At 31.7% G+C, this 13,637-nt stretch overlaps 1 protein-coding gene across 3 annotated transcripts in view; it reads right to left on the reverse strand.

Moving 5' to 3' along the window:
- LOC107437101 (prolyl 4-hydroxylase subunit alpha-1-like) overlaps positions 1–13,637 on the reverse strand; it is a 168,249-nt gene that overhangs the window by 111,725 nt on the left and 42,887 nt on the right. For all 3 annotated transcript variants that reach the window (XM_071182127.1, XM_043047869.2, XM_071182126.1), the window contains 3 exons: positions 12,421–12,594; positions 10,490–10,560; positions 5,494–5,647 (listed from right to left, as the gene is read on the reverse strand). In XM_071182127.1, coding sequence (XP_071038228.1) covers positions 5,494–5,647; positions 10,490–10,560; positions 12,421–12,594 — 399 coding nt within the window. The remainder of the gene's footprint in view (positions 1–5,493; positions 5,648–10,489; positions 10,561–12,420; positions 12,595–13,637) is intronic.

The raw sequence follows: 13,637 nt of genomic DNA on the forward strand, positions 1-13,637 counted from the left end.
ACCCTTTTAAAAATATCGTTTATTTAAAATTCGATTTCTCAGGCGCTATTCGACCGATTCTACTCAAATTTTGTATTTTCGATTACTTATGAATTCTTTAAATGCAATTCTTTAGAATGACGTACAAAATTGTATGCCCTACGATTCAAAACTTTTTCGACTATCATTAAATAAAATTTAAGAAATAATAAATATTAACTAAACGTTATTTTTTGCATGAAATTATGTGGGCATATACGAATTTTATAGTTGTGTGCAAAAAATTTTCAATTAATTTAAAAATTTCTCAAGAAAATAGGGTGTAATACGGATAGATAAAAATTAACACTACGGATCCAAACTTTGGACTACTCTTTTAACCAAACTACTCGAACCATATTTTAAAGATTGCAGCTACCCCAATATTTTCGGGGTCAGAAATCAACTGAAAAAAGTGGCACGATTATTCAGAAAAATTCATCCTTTTGTTTGATTTCGTAACTTTAAATATCGTCAGCAATCATTACTTAGCATGTTTGAGGTTACTCCCTCGAACCATTAAGGTTTATTCTTAGAACGTATCCGATTGTTAGATCAGAAGGTATTTAGGGTAGTCATTTTTATTTTCGCAATGTACATTAGACATTACTTAACCGCATGGTTTATACTGTTAACTAAAATTTCATTTTACTAAGTCTGAGCTTTTTGTAGCTCTAGATCTAGTCACAGGTATTTAAATAGAAACAACCAAACTGCCTATTGATTATAATAATCAACCCCAAACTGTGTAATATTTAACGATGAATGGGAAAGGGGTCGCTTAGAGTCTCAGGTGCCCAGCTACAGCAAAATACTAGTACTGGTATTCAAATCATTAATAAATTATTGTGGGTGCAGGCCTAGTAGTGGGCCAAAAGAAAAATTGGGGTAGCATTTTTCAAAAAATAATCAGGATACTTCTTGGATCAATACGTATATGCCAGACCACTTTTAGAAAGAGCGAACAATGAAATAAAAATTGCAAGTAACATCCAACAAGCTATAGTTATCTTCTTGTCATTAACACGTTCACGCCGGGGTGACCCACCGGTGGGTCACGCTAGATTGTCTCATCTTGGCAGCGCACCGGAGTAAAAACTGGTAACAATAAATTTCATTTTTTAGTTTTTTTCCGGGAATAATAAAAATCCATAACTACCAATTGCTTTTAAAGGATGCAATTTTTATATTGAATTGCTTCTTCGGATTGATANCTGTTTTTTATTCTAAAGTAATAAAAAAAAAGCATGGAAAAAAAAGTTGCACAGTGCTCAAAATAAGAAACGGAGCACCCTTTCAAAAATATCGTTTATTTAAAATTCGATTTTTCAGGCGCTATTCGACCGATTCTACTCAAATTTTGTATTTTCGATTATTTATGAATTCTTTAAATGGAATTCTTTAAAATGACGTGCAAAATTGCATGCCCTACGATTCAAAACTTTTTCGACTATCATTAAATAAAATTTAAAAAACAATAAATATTAACTAAAAATTATTTTTAGCATGAAATTATGTGGGTATATACGAATTTTATAGTTGTGTGCAAAAAATTTTCAATTAATTTAAAAATTTCTCAAGAAAATAGGGTTTAATACGGATAGATAAAAATTAACACTACGGATCCAAACTTTGGACTACTCTTTTAACCAAACTACTCGGACCATATTTTAAAGAATGCGGCTACCCCTATATTTTCGGGGTCAGAAATCAACTGAATAAAGTGGCACGATTATTCAGAAAAATTCATTCTTTTGTTTGATTTTGTAACTTTAAATATCGTCAGCACTCATTACTTAGCATGTATGAGGTTACCCCCGTTTATTAGATCAGAAGGTATTTAGGGTAGACATTTTTATTTTCGCAATGTACATTAGTCATTACTTAACCACATGGTTTATACTGTTAACTAAAATTTCATTTTACTAAGTCTGAGCTTTTTGTAGCTCTAGATCTAGTCACGGGTATTTAAATAGAAACAACCAAACTACCTATTGATTATAATGATCAACCCCAAACTGATTTATATAACGATATGAATGTAAATAATTAACGATTATTATAAACTATTTAACGATGATAAATAATTAACGATACCCAAAATATTTAACGATGAAGGAGATAGGGGTCGCTTAGCGTTTCAGGTGCCCAGCTACAGCAAAATACTAGTACTGGTATTTAAATCATTCATAAATTACTGTGGGTGCAGGCCTAGTAGTGGGCCAAAAGAAAAATTGGGATAGCATTTTTCAAAAAATAATCAGGATACTTCTTGGATCAATACGTATATGCCAGACCGCTTTTAGAAAGAGCGAACAATGAAATAAAAATTGCAAGTAACATCCAACAAGCTCTAGTTATCTTCTTGTCATTAACACGTTCACGCCGGGGTGACCCACCGGTGGGTCACGCTAGATTGTCTCATCTTGGCAGCGCACCGGAGTAAAAACTGGTAACAATAAATTTCATTTTTTAGTTTTTTTTCTGGGAATAATAAAAGTCCATAACTACCAATTGTTTTTAGCGGATGCAACTTTTATATCGAATTGCTTCTTCGTCGTGATAATTTCCTTACGGTGAATTGTTATTCTTGAGAACTGAATAACTCCTCCCGAATATTATCTAATATTGAAATAGTTCTTCTACCAGTATTTTCTCTTTTCCCGTACCAGTATTTTCACTTTTCCCGGCGTGAACGTGTTCACCCGTTTTGTCCCGAATTTATAAATTGAAATGATACAAAAAGTGGTGTTATGGAAAAAGTGGTATATTATAATATCGAAATTAATTGGTTTTTTTACTGTTAAGGCATTCAAAAAGTCTTAGATAGATCAAAAAGTACTTTCGTTTGTTCGTTGTAGTCGAACTGGGCGTCTGAGGCCTTACGGTCCTTTTCCCTTTCATCTTGAAGTTAAACTTAGAGACATACATGACAAAATTAAAGTTTGGGGAGCAAATGGAGTTCTTGAGAAAAGAAAAATGGCACTTTGCCATTATTAGGCAATGACAAAATTATAAGTAATGAAAATGTACATGAAAAAGGTAAAATTAAAGTACAATGGGAAAATAAACACTACAGTTTGGAAATACATACAAAAGGGGGGCGAGTTAAAGGATTGTGAGGATCTGTGTATATGTGTAAGTAAATGTGGCTCTGTTAAGTAGAGACCCGGCCGTCAGTGAGTGTTTGTGTTGTTAAATGTTAGTATGATATCAGAAGTGTGCAATGGGTCGAATTTTTGCATCCTCTTTGAGATTGATGCAGTCGAAAATATCATTAAAATTTGCGGTATTGCAGGAGGCGGCTTTAATAAAGAAGTTTCTATTTAATTTGTTGAAATGATGGTCAAAGCGGTCAATATTAAGATCTCTATGAATGGCATTGTTGCGGATAAACCATCTGGCTCCCGTGAGTTTTTTCAAGATGTTGTTTTGGAGTACGATAAGTTTTTTGAGGTCTTTTTCGGAGGCGTTACACCAGGCAGCTGAGGCGTACGTCATGATAGGACGTATCATCGAGGTATACAGGAGCTTTTTCAGTTTTAAACTAAGATGTCGGTTATGAAAAAGTGTTTGAAGTTTGTTGGTTGCTGCATATACTTTATTTTAAATGTTATTTACATGGTCAGACCAGGTCAGTTTTTTATTAATGGTTAAGCCTAAATATATAGCTTTATCAACAATGGGTATAGTGTTGTTGAAGAGAACTAGTTGGTATTTATGGGTTGGTTGGTAGGACTTTCTATTCTTTTGTATTATTAAAAGTTGCGATTTACTAGCATTTAGTTTGAACTTCCAATTTAGGCACCAGTCTTCCACATCATATAACTTGATCAAAAAGTACTTGCTCCTTATAATTCTAGATCTAATCAGAAATAATTAAATCATTGTGGTATCTGATAAACTTTTAATTCTCCCAGATAAATGAAAATGCTGTAAAAAGTTTCCCACCACAATGAATATTTTTGAAAAAAGGAACTGTCATAAATATATGACACTGGGCGTTAACCGGTTAAGTGAATACACTTAGAAAAAATTTACTTTAACTGGGGTCCTAAAACCTCTTACTTAGCTTCTGATGTCTCTAAAAGCCTCTTCACTTTACAAATGTCCGTTGTGCACTTATTCTCTACTTGCTGTTTTCAAACATTCAATTATCTTCAAAATGTTTCATTAATTTTCATTTGCTTTCTTTTTCCTTGAAAATTTCTGAACATTTGAAACTTTCATGCAAAGTATATTTACAAAATTCTTATTTTGTAAATATACTTTGCATGAAAGTTTCATGCAAAACATATTTACAAAATAAGAATTATACTTCCTTTGAATTTTTTCTCATTTAATTGAATGAGATTAAACGTGAATCACTAGGGCTCTCCGTACTGCAATGTAAGATATGTAAATAAGTGCAAGCACAAAATTCTACTTTTGTATATAAAACGGTTATAACTTCAAAACTATAAGTCTTATAGTCTTGGGATTGATTTCATTCAATTCGTCAAATTTTACATTCTTGAAGTAAAAACAATTTTAACTTTTGAATTATTCGTTCTACCTACTTCTGTTATTTATTCACTTCAGCATAAAAAAAATACGTTAGAAACAATATTTTGATAATTATTAATATTGAGGTTGTTGCGAAATTAGGTAGGTATTTTATTTACGTCGCACTAGAGCTACACAATGGGCTACTGGCGACGGTCACAACTAAGGTTGATCTAAAGACAAGCCATCACAAACTTGATCCTCTGCAGAGGGGGTTGCTCCTTCGTTTTGGTAGCCCAACGACCAGCCTGCGAAGTCAAACGGTTTATAGTAGAAAAGTTTAACGAGAAACGATAGCAAGCAACCTCGGTCCAAAACAATGTGGTCACCCACCTGACCGCAGCCAGTGATGCTTGTTCAACTGGGAGCCCTGTTTTTACCATCAATTCACTGCGGGAGCAAAACATTTTTAATCATTTGCGAATTAAATATTGAATTATTGAAAAAAATTAATAAAGAATAAACTATATAATACGAAACTAGAAAAACTTCTAACTCTTGTGATAAGTACTTTGAGAGCTCTGCCTATCGAATATCGTCACGNGAGATGCCAACTTGCTCCGTACAGCAAATATATATTTTAAAGTGGTAGTTTATCAATTGTGATTCTTGGTTTAATAAATTGAATTCAATAGATTTTTATCCACCACTATTTCTAAATCATTCGTAGGCTTATATAATTCACCAGTTTAAAGATATAATATCATGCTATACCTTTTAAAAATCAAGTAAAAATAGTCAGATGTTTGCAAAATTTACTTTGTAATTATTTACCGTTTTTTTAATTATTTTGGCGTGTCCGGAGCAGTTGGCATCTCTGAGCTCTGCCTATCGAATATCGTCACGAACATTCCGGACGACCCAATAATTTAATATTTTCCTCTATTTTATCATATTTTAAATAATATTGACCAATAAATTTATACTTACATGAGCAAAATCGAAATGTGGTTCATAATGACCTCCAATACCGTAATTTATTACGTGTAAAGCTTCTGCAAACTCAGTGTCTAATCCTGTAATGTCTTCTATTCTTTGGTTGATTTTTGGAATATCCATTGATTGATAGTCTTGCAACCAAGTGCTAAAAAGGTATTTTTAAGAAAGAGTAATAATTAAGCGTTTTAGATAGAAGCGCGTATATATTTTTGTAACACATCACCATTCTCTTTGACATTTTAAAGTCTTGCGAAATATTTTCCCTGAGGTAGCACACGTTTTTATGAAACCTTTTTCAAAGCATGTGAGCTTCAACATTTCCTTATATCAAAAACTCCGACTCAGAGAAAAGGCTATTGCGGATTCTCCGTAGTTTCTGATTGTTTTTTTTTCCCTTTTTTTTCTGTGTGAAACAAACAGATATTTTTAAGAACTTTTATTATAGCTATAGCTAGAGCCCCTGAATTAGACAGGCCGACTTATCATTTATTTTTGGAGCAAAGAGCTAACATAAGCACAGCGAATAAACATTTTCAAGTGGTAGTTTATTAATTGTAATTCTTGGTTTAATAAGTTCGATTTAGTAGATTATAATCCACCACTATTTCTAAGCAATGCGCAGGCTTATATAATTCACCACTTTGTAGTACTTGCAACATATGGGATAGGGGCCGCTAAGTGGCCCAGGTGCCCAATTTTTGTAAATAAAGTAAAGTAAGTACTTGCAACATGCTTTACATTTTTAAAAGCAAGCAAATATTGTCAACTATTTGCAAAATTTACTTTGTAATTATTTCCCGTTTTTTAAATTATTTTGGCGTGTCCGGAGCAGTTGGCATCTCTGTATTAACATAACTAATACCAACATAACGTTAACTTGCGAACTTGTTTGCTCTAATATAGGTCAGCTGTGATAGTATAGGAGCTATAGCTTTTGTTATCTAATTTATATGATTTTAAATGTATCTGTTTAAATTGTGTTTAGTGGTGGACAAAATTCTATTTATTGTAGTTTATTAAAATATAAATACAATATCTTTGTTACCACCAAGAAAAACTTTTCTGAAACTACGGAGAATCCGTAATAGTTGGAGTCTATGCAAAGGCGGAGATGCCAACTTGCTCTGGACAGCAAATATATATTTTAAAGTGGTAGTTTATCAATTCCGATTCTTGGTTTAATAAATTCAATTTAGTACATTTTTATCCACCAACATTTCAAAATAATTCGTAGGCTTATAATATTTACCTCTTTATGGAACTTACGCCATGCTATGCCTTATAATAATCAAGCAGAAATAGTCAAATATTTGCAAAATTTACCTTGTAGTTATTTACCGTTTTTTTAATTATTTTGGCGTGTCCGGAGCAGTTGGCATCTCTGGAGACGTCGACTGTAAATAAATTTTCCCAAGTTTCGGAACACAGAGGTGGAGTTCCTATTGTGTAAAATTGTGTACTGGTAAAATTAATTCTTGTTTCGTATTTAATACCACTCTTAAAAATATTTTCTAAAAGTATATGAAATATATTTACATTAAAATTTAAGGTTGCTCTTTTCAATCGACTTTTTTTCTACTTTTCCCCTCACACGGCAGGGATACCAACTGCTCCGGACACACCAAAATAATTAAAAAAACGGTAAATAACTACAAAGTAAATTTTGCAAATATTTCACTATTTTTGTTTGCTTTTTAAAAAATATATTATGTTATAAGTTCAAATAAGTGGTGAATTTTATAATCTTACGAATTATTTAAAAATAGTGGTGAATAAAATTCTACTAAATTGAATTTATTAAACCAAGAATCACAATTAATAAACTACCACTTTCAAATACATATTTGCTTTCCGGAGCAAGTTGGAATCTCCGCACTCAGTCGTACTTATACAGAAGCATTTTAATGAATTCTTAAATCAATTATTTTTAGTGTTTGTTGATATTGATTGTATATTTATTACTCGACTGCGATTTTTCTTAAACTTTATGATGAAAGCTAATATTAGAAAAATTTGGAAGTTATGGCTATAAATTAAGCACTTTGATTAAAATTCTGCCACACATATCCTTCTTCAAAGATGCGGATTTTCTTTTTATTATGTAGGGAAATTCATTTTTTATCTATAAAATATTCGAAAATTTTATGCTTTGATGTTTCATTCTTATTAATTTAGTTAGATTGGTTAAAAAGTATTTCTAATTCACTAATAATCAAATCAAACATATATTCTAAAGAACCTATTAGCCTATTTTCATTATCGCTTAAACTTCTGTGCTAAATACTATTAATTAATCACTCATCGTGGTAAACTTTAAGTTTAACCCGTTTTGTCCCGAATTTATAAATTGAAATGATACAAAAAGTGGTTTTATGGAAAAGTGGTGTAATATATTACGAAATTAATTGGTTTTTCTACTGTTAGGGCATTCAAAAAGTCTTTGATAGATCAAAAAGTCCTTGTTCCTTAGAATTCNTTGGAGCAAAGAGCTAACATAAGCACAGTGAATAAATATTTTCAAGTGGTAGTTTATTAATTGTAATTCTTGGTTTAATAAGTTCGATTTAGTAGATTTTAATCTACCACTATTTCTAAGCAATGCGTGGGCTTATATCATTCACCACTTTATAGTACTAAAAACATGCGTTACATTTTCAAAAGCAAGCAAATATTGTCAACTATTTGCAAAATTTACTTTGTAGTTATTTACCGTTTTTATAATTATTTTGGCGTGTCCGGAGCAGTTGGCATCTCTGTATAAACATAACTAATACCAACATAACGTTAACTTGCGAACTTTTTTGCTCCAATATTGCTTGATAGGTCAGCTGTGATAGTATAGGAGCCTTAGCTATAGCTTTTGTCATCTAATTTACATGATTTTAAATGTATCTGTTTTAATTGTGTTTAGTGGTGGACAAAATTCTATTAATTGTAATTTATTAAAATATAAATACAATGTCTTTGTTACCACCAAGAAAAACTTTTCTGAAACTACGGAGAATCCGTAATAGTTGGAGTCTATGCAAAGGCGGAGATGCCAATTTGCTCCGGACAGCAAATAAATATTTTAAAGTGGTAGTTTATCAAATGTGATTCTTGGTTTAATAAATTCAATTTAGTAGATTTTTATCCACCACCATTTCAAAATAATTCGTAGGCTTATATTATTTACCTCCTTATGGAACTTACGCCTACCAACTTCAAATGTAGGCGTGGCTTAGGGCGCTGCAGTCGCGCACATCTAATATTAAACTAAGATTACATTAGTTTTCTTCTTTTCTCTCTCCTTCTCTTTTACCACAGATACAACCAAGTCAGATCTCACTAGTACCAGAAAAGGCCCCTACGGGGCCTAAAGGCCCTGAGCAATCCCAAATGATGATGATGGAACTTACGCCATGCTATGCATTACAATAATCAAGCAGAAATAGTCAAATATTTGCAAAATTTACCTTGTAGTTATTTACCGTTTTTTAATTATTTTGGCGTGTCCGGAGCAGTTGGCATCTCTGGAGACGTCGACTGTAAATAAATTTTCCCAAGTTTCGGAACACAGAGGTGGAGTTCCTATTGTGTAAAATTGTGTACTGTGTACTGGTAAAATTAATTCTTGTTTCGTATTTAATACCACTCTTAAAAATATTTTCTAAAAATATATGAAATATATTTACATTAAAATTTAAGGTTACTCTTTTCAATCGACTTTTTTTCTTTTTTTTAACTTTTCCCCTCATACGGCAGAGATACCAACTGCTCCGGACACACCAAAGTAATTTTTTTAAAAAAACGGTAAATAAGTACAAAGTAAATTTTGCAAATATTTGACTATTTTTGCTTGCTTTTTAAAAGATATATTATGTAACAAGACCAATTAGGTGGTGAATTTTATAAGCTTACGAATTATTTAAAAATAGTGGTGAATAAAATTCTACTAAATTGAATTTATTAAACCAAGAGTTACAATTGATAAACTACCACTTTGAAATATATATTTGAATATATATTTAAAACATATACTTTAAAATATAAGTTGAAATCTCTGCACGCAGTCGTACTTAAACAGAAGCATTTTAATGAATTCGTAAATCTATTATTTTTAGTGTTTGTTGATATTGATTGTATATTACTCGTCTGCGATTTTTCTTAAACTTTATGATGAAAGCTAATATTAGAAAAATTTGGAAGTTATGGCTATAAATTAAGCACTTTGATTAAAATTCTGCCACACATATCCTTCTTCAAAGATGCGGATTTTCTTTTTATTATGTAGGGAAATTCATTTTTTATCTATAAAATATTCGAAAATTTTATGCTTTGATGTTTCATTCTTATTAATTTAGTTAGATTGGTTAAAAAGTATTTCTAATTCACTAATAATCAAATCAAACATATATTCTAAAGAACCTATTAGCCTATTTTCATTATCGCTTAAACTTCTGTGCTAAATACTATTAATTAATCACTCATCGTGGTAAACTTTAAGTTTAACCCGTTTTGTCCCGAATTTATAAATTGAAATGATACAAAAAGTGGTTTTATGGAAAAGTGGTGTAATATATTACGAAATTAATTGGTTTTTCTACTGTTAGGGCATTCAAAAAGTCTTTGATAGATCAAAAAGTCCTTGTTCCTTAGAATTCTACATCTTATCAGAAATAACTAAATCATTGTGGTATCTGAGAATCCTTTAATTGACCGAGATAAATGAAAATACTGAAAAAAGTTTCCCACCACAATGAATGTCTTTGAAAAAAGGAACTGTCCTAAATATATGACGCTGGGCGTTAAATGGTTAAATCATTTTTCTTTTAGAAAATATAAATGTACCCATCATTACACAAGCTTATTTCTTGATACACTTCTTGTATTTATTAATTTGAGAAGGAATTTATACAAAGTATTCGTGTTTTAGTTTTTTTTTATCTATTATTCAAAACGTCTTTTTTATTTAAAATATCACTGAAGTTCAAAACAATTTGCCTACCTTTTACTAATTCTGTAGGATGCAAATTCAACTTGTCCAGATGTTCCATTGTTAACTGTAGCTCTGGCTAGCTGAAAAAATAACCAGTTATCAATAGATATTAATGAAACAAATCGAATTCATTTAAAGACTCTAACTTCGCAACCTCAAACTCTTTAAAATTACTTTATTTAATTTCACAACGTAAGGTAATTTAATTGCTTGATCTAAAAAATTATAACAAAGCACTGTTATATACGCAACATAACAAAACACTGTTATGTATGCAACATAACAAAACACTGTTATATACGCAACATAACAAAACACTGTTATATACGCAAAATAACAAAACACTGTCACTGCAGAAAATGCAATCAGTTAAAGTATTCACTTACCGCCTCGAAAAAAACTTCCGCATGAAGCCTTACCCGAAAATGGAGCAAAAATAGACATTAAAATGATCTCATTTCTAACTTTTTTTAAAATTTATTTATCTTTTTTGGAGTAAAATATCCACGACTTATTAATCGATATAAAATACAGATGCAATGTGTTTAAAACAAAGGCTAATGAATGAATTAAAATTTAACATTAAAGATATGTTTTTTATATGAGAGAGACTAAGTTACCTCCGAAAACATTAGTTTCTAATTTCACCATCAGGTGGCGTTATAATGCAGTAAAAAGATAAATAACTTCTTAAAAATCAAAGTATAACAGAACATTTCAGTAATTTACACAACTGTGTGCTCAATGCGCACATCTTGAAGGTCAATAACCTGCATAAGATAGCGTGTATACATAATTTACATATGGTCTTAGCAGTGCCCACTATAAATAAATTTTCGCACTATTTCTATTTTTTTATACGTAGCTTTCACTTGAGTTTTAAAAATATCATAATTTTGAAAGATTTCATGAATTAATAGGAATTTTATAACTGAAATAAATCAATGTAGTGGATATTTTCCTTCAGGTTTTTTATTATAACCAGCATTGAACAGACTGAATTTCTAATTTCTGAGTTTATGACTATCAAATAGCTTACGAACAGCAGACCCTATTTTAGGGTCTACGTCTACTAATGATCAACTACGTAGCCTTGTAATTGCGAACCCAATTAAGAAGACATGGAAACTCATGAATCAAGAATTCTGATAAACTAGCTTCGTGAAGGAATTTTTGATGAAACTAACCCACATTTGTATAACAATGTGAAAAAAAACCACGAAAACCTCCCATGGTTAGCCCGATAGCAAGAGAATTCTAACCCATGTCTGTCTCTCACTGAGAATATTTTACGGCAGCACTGTGTTCAGTGAAAGCGAGGATCAGAGTTCGTATCTATCAGCCACCGCTAGGATTCGAAGCTGGGTCACCTCACTGGGAGGCGAGAGCTCTATCCCCTGAGTCATCTCGGCTCTCATGGCTGGATTAAGAACTATTTTGTGCCATATACTCACGCAGTAAATTTTGAATAAAATAAACATAAACTAGAGATGCCAACTTGCTCCTGACAGCAAATATATATTATTAAGTGGTAATTAATCAATTGTGATTCTTGGTTTAATAAATTCAATTTAGTAGATTTGTATCCACCACTATTGCAAAATTTACTTTGTAGGTATTTACCGTTTTTTTTATTATTATTATTTTGGCGAATCCGGAGCAGTTGTAATCTCTGCATTATCTGATGCATTAACAAGTAAGGTCTCTAACGGAGGGCTGTTTAGGTCATACTGGCGAGTAGGTTTTGGGATCCTTTATGCATAGATAAAGTAATTAATAAAAAAAATCAGCAGAAAGAGCATACTTTTTTTTAAAAAGTTTATCAGCTCGTTTGTTTTGACTATTTAATGATCATGGAATATCTTTTCTAAGTTTTAAAGTTGCACGGATGTTAAACAATAATTCTATAGTTTGTTTATGTTATTATTTCCAAGTCATACCTGTGGAAGAGCAATCTCTTTGAGAACATTTGATTCTCTATCTTTAAGAACATCATAGTACACGGCAATTTTGGGTTTGAAATTTAATATCTCTACTTTCACAGGCTGCAGTAGAAGATAACTGTTGTTGTTGGTTGTGTAATAGCAATACAGCTCGCTCTCTTCCTCCAGTGTCTAAATGAAATAGAAATTATAAACATTAATTATAAACACTAATTATGTTTCCTTCAATAAACTAATAAAAAGTTTACTTGCTTATAAAAGTTAAACTATCTTAACTTCTGAGAAAAAGTATAATGCGCGTCTAGATCATTTTTGAAACTGACCAGTTCCCACGCCTATTGCTTAGAAATTTTACCAACTTTTAAAAACATCAAAGTTTTTTCGCTTTGAGGAGAAAAATAATTACTCTTAATGCTTAAGTAAATAAGGATTTGTTACAGTTTAGCTAAGACAACAGTACGTTTGATGCGTGTGTATCCCTTGAAAAAAATGTTGAAACTTGTACTAGGTGAACGGTGTATTAGGTTCAGAAACGGTAGCAGAAGCAGAAGTGCAAAATGGTAGCGATAAAAACCGCAAAACAGAACCACAAGCAGTGCCAACATTTGAAGAGGGCTTTGAAACTATAAGAAACGTTCGGCATTCAAGCGAGTGCGCTGAAAATGACCAGCAATCTTTTACAAATGTCAAATATTTGTTATTTATGCTGAGAAGAAACGAGAATATTCAAATCAAAATTTCAAATGAATTAATAATATACTAGTGGGCTGCGCCCCCTGCTCACTAACACTCGCCAACCCAACGCGTCCAACGCAGAACAAGTCCAACGCAGACATTATCTCTCATTGCGCATGCGTTAATAAGGAAAACAAATATTTATTTTGAATTTGTATTGATTCTGTTATTGTCGACTAGTGATTTAGATAACAAATAATGACTTTGTCCAAGAAAAAACACATTATAGCTGAGCTAAATGAAGAGTGCTATGTTTAATGAAGAAGCTATGTTTAATGTCAAAATCAAAATTTTGGCTGATTTCAATGTGCTGTTGGATGTTGTCCGCTATTACTTCTGTGGTTAACGTCACGTTGTTATCCAACTGCAGTTGAGTTGGACGGCAATTGTAGTTCAAGATGAGCGTTCGATGACGTATACTATCAAACTCACAAATGGACCAATCAGAGGTTAGCGCTAATTTCCAGCTGACGCCGACC

The sequence above is a fragment of the Parasteatoda tepidariorum genome, chromosome 6 (assembly GCF_043381705.1).
Source record: "Parasteatoda tepidariorum isolate YZ-2023 chromosome 6, CAS_Ptep_4.0, whole genome shotgun sequence".
NCBI classification, from domain to species: domain Eukaryota; kingdom Metazoa; phylum Arthropoda; class Arachnida; order Araneae; family Theridiidae; genus Parasteatoda; species Parasteatoda tepidariorum.